The 6878-nt window shown below is 42.0% G+C and overlaps 2 protein-coding genes across 3 annotated transcripts in view; one reads left to right on the forward strand and one right to left on the reverse strand.

The window, feature by feature from the left end:
• Positions 1-6878, reverse strand: part of pigk (phosphatidylinositol glycan anchor biosynthesis, class K) — a 52479-nt gene that overhangs the window by 23935 nt on the left and 21666 nt on the right. The gene's annotated exons all lie outside the window — the stretch shown is intronic.
• st6galnac5a (ST6 (alpha-N-acetyl-neuraminyl-2,3-beta-galactosyl-1,3)-N-acetylgalactosaminide alpha-2,6-sialyltransferase 5a) overlaps positions 1-6878 on the forward strand; it is a 28172-nt gene that overhangs the window by 16732 nt on the left and 4562 nt on the right. Inside the window, exons 3-4 of the mRNA XM_008334902.2 lie at positions 355-767; positions 5916-6023. Of these exons, the coding sequence (XP_008333124.1) occupies positions 355-767; positions 5916-6023 (521 nt within the window). The remainder of the gene's footprint in view (positions 1-354; positions 768-5915; positions 6024-6878) is intronic.

A 6878-nucleotide genomic window follows, 5' to 3' on the forward strand; every position in this document is an offset into this window, starting at 1 on the left:
AATGAGGAGAGAGTTTTCACTGATCACCGAGTATTAAAAAAAGCCACGCGTCCTCAGGAGACGCCGTCTCTGCCCGTTTGTCTGCGAAGCATTTTCTGCCTCCGACATATTGTGAATCTTTTCACTCACATTCCTTCAGGTGAATATTTCTGCCTGCCTTGGCACATTCTGTGTAAATCGGTGCTAAACAGAACCTTTCTGGCAATTCTGACTTCAGTGAATAACAAAAGCTGAGAATTCTGCTGGCACTGCTGCTGTTCCTCCACCAGGGGCAGGACCAGGCCAAACAACTGGATGCAAAGGAAAGTTTTGTTGACGAGAGTTAATGTTTTTTTTCTTTCTTCCATCACTCAGCCTCTGAGAATGCACTGCCAGACGTGCGCCCTGGTGACCAGCTCCGGTCACCTCATCGGAGGAGGTCGCGGGGATGAGATCGACCAGGCGGAATGCGTCATCCGAATGAACGACGCCCCCACATCCAGGGGTTACGCCCGCGACGTGGGCCGCCGCACCTCGCTGCGCGTCATCGCTCACTCCAGCATGCAGAGAGTCCTGCGGAGTCGCCACGAGCTGCTCAACGCCAGCCAGGACGCGGTCTTCATCTTCTGGGGCCCCAGCAGTTACATGAGGCGAGACGGGAAAGGCCTGATCTACAACAACCTGAGGCTGATGAACCAGGTGCTGCCCAAACTCAAGGTTTACATCATCTCCTGGCAGAAGATGCTGCAGTTTGACGAGCTCTTCAAGAAGGAGACGGGGAAAGACAGGTGAGAACTGCAGCTGCAGGGTCTGAGCCGCAGACTGGACGTCAAAGATCCAGAATCTACAAACACTCAGACTCAAATATGAAACTGCTTTCATAAAACCAGAAGATGCTGCAGTTTGACGAGCTCTTCAAGAAGGAGACGGGGAAAGACAGGTGAGAACTGCAGCTGCAGGGTCTGAGCCGCAGACTGGACGTCAAAGATCCAGAATCTACAAACACTCAGACTCAAATATGAAACTGCTTTCATAAAACACTCACATCACGCTCTGAAAAAAAAAAACTGATCGAGAAACAGGTGAAAAAGAAGAATAGAAAGGGCTAGCGTTGACTTTTGTGCTCATTTTCCTCCAGTGAAAGTTGAAGCTCTGATTTCAGATTTGCTCATTTTTTTAACCAATTACAATATTACCAGTGTTATCGCAATATATTACATTTATTCTGTATTAATAAATGTAATATATAAATAGTTTAGATTATAAGATCTCATTTGTTAAATGTCAGCTAGCGTCTGCTACCTTTAAGCCATTTCTTAGCTAATGCTCCTTTAATTTCGGAGGCGTCTCTCCCCGTGTTCTTCGAGGTAAAAGCCGTTAGAGTGGAGTACAGTGAGTATTTTAACAGCCTTAGAATCTGTGCATAACATAAAAACACTCTTCACACTCAAGGTAAAGTCGACATGTTAAAAAAAGAAAAAAAAAGATCAAATCCTGTCTCTCTAAACTGAGTGAGTTGCAATAATGAGTTCTGTTTCTGCAGAGCTGGAGAGGGTAAAGGAGCACAGTTTAATGAGCACAGACCAGAGTTTGAGATTCATCATCAATATCATTGTAGTCTACACACCCACACACACGCACACGCACACACAGGCAGCGTTCGTCTGTTCCTTTATTTGTCCGAGTCTTTGTCAGTGATGTCAGTGAAGACTGATGTCCAGGGGAAATTAAAGGATCGACTGAGCGGCTCAGACATCAATCCTCACCGATCTACTCCTACAGTCGATGTAAATGTTTACAGTGCACGCACACGAAGAAAGAGAAGAAGAAAGAGAAGAAGAAGATGATGATGATGATGATGAAGACGACCACATTAGTCCAACTTTACATCAAGGAACAATCGTTTCCTGCCACGATAAAATCAGACCTTTTTGTCTTGAGCTGGTGTGAGATTAGCATCGTTAGCGGAGTGTGTGTGTAATCAAGTGTGTGACGGACCACATTGCAGGCCTGTAATTGTAATTATGGGTTACACCATTTCAGCTAAGGTAATTACAATAATGTGTATAGCACTGGCACAACCAGCAATTTTAATCACAGCGGTGGAGCACGTTAGCATCCTCGGTGTTAAAGGGAGGAGTTGGTGATTAAAGGCCGCTCAGATCTTTATCGTTGTGTAATGTCTGACGGTAACAGCTCTGATGAGGTTCACTGGTGTCATTATGATTTTTTAACTTTATATCCTGGACACAGTGACAATAACAATAAAAAGAAAATAAAAATGTTTTGAGAATTGGACATAAAGAGCAAAAAGGTTAAAATATTTATATGAGTTAGTGTCAGTGTTGGGCACAAGCAAAAAGGTTAAAATATTTATATGAGGCACGTTTATGAAACTGAAAATATAGAATGCACTGGTTTCCATTTTTGTCTCTTGACCAATTAGTTAAAGAATCTGAGAGTTTTATTTTGACGAGATTAAAAGTGAGCAGATTAGAAGAACAGTCAGAGATAAAGTCAGACGGAAAAAGCTGAGGTAAGGGAACACGTGTCGGGGGGAGATGGGGGAGATAATGGACACAGGCAGGAAGGAAGAGAGGAGATTAGAGCAGAGAGCAGCCTGAAGCAGAGGACGTCGACATGATCATGGTCCAAACATCACTTACTGAAACAAACAAAGTCAGAAAAACATGCAGCAAAACCACAGAATACAGATTTGTCAGAGCGAGAAACTGTGTTTCTGTGTCAGAAAAAGGTCAAAGTGAGGAGAAGTAACTTAGTTAAGTCACTGACTGAACTTAGTTTAACTGACTGAACTGTTAGTTTCCACAAGGAAGGAGAAACTTTCTCACCCAACCCACTCATTGGTGTTCTCCAGACTGATGTCGTGTGTCTGCAGACAGGCAATAAAGTGCTGGTAATGACGGAGCAGAAGACGAAGAAAAAAAAAACCTATAATTTGTTTGCCACTCAAAGTGCAAGAGCAGGAAATATCAGGTGGGAAGAGGAAGAAATAGAAAGAAGAAGAAGAAAAAGAATGGTGATCTGACTAATGTCAGCCCAGCAGCAGACTGTTCGTAGACTGAACGCAGCTCCTCCCTCCTCCTCAGAGATGTATTCAAATGTTTCAATCACAGCATCTCCACCTTTAAAGAACGCAAAACTGAGAGGAACATCTCCACAGTCTAGATGTAAGAACGCAAAACTGAGAGGAACATCTCTACAGTCTAGATGTTGTACTACACTATCTCTCTCTCTCTCTGACTGGTTACTGTTAGATGATGTCGTTTTAATCACATCCTCTACAGATGCAGGAATCATGGCCAAATTCCTGGATAAAAGTGATAAAAAAAAAAACGAATCAATGAAGTCGACAACACAACAAACTGAAGACGTTCTCTCAGTGAAACCAGCCAGGTCAGCAAAATTCCCACGACTCTGTGTCACGATCACAAGGTTCTGAAGCTTCGACTGAACCGTCGCCGCTGCCGCTCTTATACAACGGCCACCAGCTGTGACGATGTGTTAATTAGTCACATATTCAAGTACACAAAGAAATAATTCCACTGCGTCGCCTTCATACTGTGTCATATTCTGTAGCTGTTTAGTAATTAGCGAGAAGAATCACATCTGCCCTTGTACTGCATCTGATTATCTCAGCAGGGAACTCAGCTTCACAGTCTGCTGCCACTCAACTCCTCTGGTCTGGAGCTGTCCATGGTACCACACACCAGTATTAGTTCTTTTTGATGGATCAGAGCTGTCTATGGTGCTGAACTGACAACCTCAGACCCGTTATCAATCTTACTATCCTTTCATATGCCAACGTGGAGCTATCCAAGGTTCTGAAGTAGAACCATCATTCATTAGTAATCTGTGGGGTTTTTCCTGACGACTCGGAGCTATCCTTGGTGCTGAACTGACAACTGTATGTCAACGCGGACCATGGCGCTATCCCTGGTGCTGAACCAAAACAGAGTAGAATACAAACGAGAACAAAACACAAACATATATAAACAGTTCAATCTGTCAGTGTTCATCCTAACTCTTAATGCAGGTAAGACTTATGTACAAAAAGCCTAAAATTATATATATATATTTTAAAGTTGAACAGATATATTTTTCTTTCTGTGCCTCAACTCTACAAGAACCGTTGCTTCTTTTCTACCATCCAACAGCAGCAGACCTGTCAAAGACACACACACTAAACAGGCGTTTTTCCCCCCGTTGCACTGTTTTGTTCTCTGATAAAATAGCAGAAAAGAAGTCTGAACACATTTCTAACAGCCAGGTAAAAGCCTCCACACTGTACATGTCACTCCCATCACCTGAAGGCGAGCGAGGTTTCGATGTATCTGCCTGCTTGTTCCTGTCAAGACTTTTCTCGTCACAGCTGGGTTTTGTTTCTCTGAGTTAGAGCCTCAGCCTCAGTGGGTGTAAGGCAGTCTCTGAGAAACAGCAGAGTGTTTAAAAATACACACACTGTTTTGACATATTCTTGATATTTGAAAAAAAAAAAAACAACAACTAAAGACTAAACCCAATCTCAAGACATTAGTTTTTAGACTCTCGAAGCACAAAGACATTATTTTAAGGTCAGTTTAAGCTGTAACGTTATCTGTCAGCTAAACTGCTTTTACAGTTTTTCAGTTAACATTTAGTTAATTGGACTTTTTGTGAATGGTACTGAAGCAAATATTTGTTTTTGTTGTAAGATTCTGGGTTGTTTTCAGCCACGTCTCGGCTTTGCCTTTGATTTCTAACTCTTCACTGTGTGAAAAGAATTAGAAAACGTTCTACATCAAACTGCATTGAATTAAATCACTGACTAAAAAGTTTTACTTCTGTACTCGTCTGTGTTATACTAATATACTGTAGGCAGACCTGGACACAGCTATGGTCCATCCTTGGATGACCTTCACGCTGACACATATCAGAAGAGAATCACATCGTGGTCTAACTCTTCTGTGATCGTCTTTTTCTGCCTGAATGCCTTATTCATGCTTCTTTAAAAAAATACATCAAATAAAAAAATGAAATTAAGTATGAATGCTCTTCAGGTCAAACCTGTGCTAATGAACGGCAGTGAATTATTAGAAAAAAAGCCTTTGGCGCAAATTAGAGTTGAATTATTGAAGGTTAACGTGACATAAATACAAAAAGGAGTTTCAGAGGAGAGAAAAAAAACATGCATGCAATCATTTGCTGGCAACCGGTTAAAGTGCCACTGAGCTGTGCAGCAGTGGGAACGTAAGGAGATGCACGACTGAGCCGGGTTCTGCTGATGGATTTAATTTACCCCAGCAGAAAAAACCACTCTGTCAACCTGAACGTCAGCTCTTAGTGGAGGAACAACAGCCGCGCTGCTTCTCTTCTCCCACTGCCACAAATTAATACATTGATTTGTTAAATATCGATTGTTAGAAAAGTGCAGAGACAAGGATCAGCGTGATGTCCTTTTCCGCCACTGCAGCGGATCAGACCGTGGACAGAACGACTCTTGGCTCGGTTGCTCTGGTCTTCAGCTCAAACTGAACGTGAACTGGGGTGTAAAACGGACGGGATGCTGACGGATCAGACTGACAAAGACGTTAAAAAAAAAGTTGTACGTCGTTGACTTTACACAAACGGAGAACTTGGTTCACCTCCTCTACGACGTTCCATCTCTCCTGACTATCAGCAGTTTTCCTGCAGACGAAAGCTTTTCAGTGATTGAGGGTTTGATTATTCAATTGTATCAGTGGATACGCAGCAGATGGAGCTGTATTTAAATGAAGGCGTGGGGAGAATTCTGAATCATCCATCAGTCTGGAAAATCAACTCAGCATGAGCAGAAATCTTAATAATAAAAAATCACCGTCCGACCGGGGTGAGATTTTCTGATTATCTTTCACGGTTCATCACAATCACACAGCTGTTGTCCTTCTTCTCTGCAGAAAGATCTCCAACTCCTGGCTGAGCACAGGCTGGTTCACCATGACCATCGCCCTGGAGCTGTGTGACCGCATCAACGTGTACGGAATGGTGGCCCCTGACTTCTGCAGGTGAGACCGTGCCACAAATGTTGCATCAAAACTAACGAGTTCACAGTGAAGTGCACACAGGTGGTGCATTCAAGAACACCGGACGTTCACACACATTTGATTTGATAAATTGTATTCGATGGAAGTGAAAGTTTGACTGAATGAAGTCTCTTAAACGAACAACAAACCAACGAGAGGACGCCGCGGCGGCGCTGCCTTAAATGAAGTTCTACTCTGACCTCACTTCCTGTGACTCTGACTCCAGTTTCTCCCACTTCCTCTTCCTCTCACATCAGTTCACTTCATGGCCTTTTTTTGTTCCCGTCTGAAGATGATGAAGCGGCTGTGAAACAGCCAGGAAAGTTCAACAGACATAAAGCTCAGGAAAAAAAAAGAAAAATCTTAAATGTCAAAGCACTAAAAGTCACATAACTGCAGGCGGTATTTCCCCCCCAACAGCCACTGTCGGCAGTTAATTCATTTTTAAAGTTTAAAAACGTATTAATTTTCTTTTATTATTTTTATAACTTAGTTGCATTGGTTTAAAAAAAACATTTTTATGACTTTGTTTTTAGGCCAAGTCAATATGAGCTGGAGCTGGAGGGAAGTTGGAAAATAAAATTTAACATTAAATATTTATACAAAGAGTTATTTTATACATTTTAAGTATGTAAAAAAAGACTATGAATAATAATAAAATATGTGATGAATGGATGGAGGGTATTATCAAAATGCCTTTTACCTGGAATTTTCAAAGAATCATCAACGTGATTACATTTAAAAACGTTAAATGAACAGCAACATGTTGTGAAGAATCTACTGTTATATTAAGGCTGGAGTAAATAAAAAAAACAGTTTGGAGGAAGAGTGTCAGGA

This window comes from Cynoglossus semilaevis, chromosome 20 (assembly GCF_000523025.1).
Source record: "Cynoglossus semilaevis isolate Cse_v1.0 chromosome 20, Cse_v1.0, whole genome shotgun sequence".
Lineage (NCBI taxonomy): Eukaryota > Metazoa > Chordata > Actinopteri > Pleuronectiformes > Cynoglossidae > Cynoglossus > Cynoglossus semilaevis.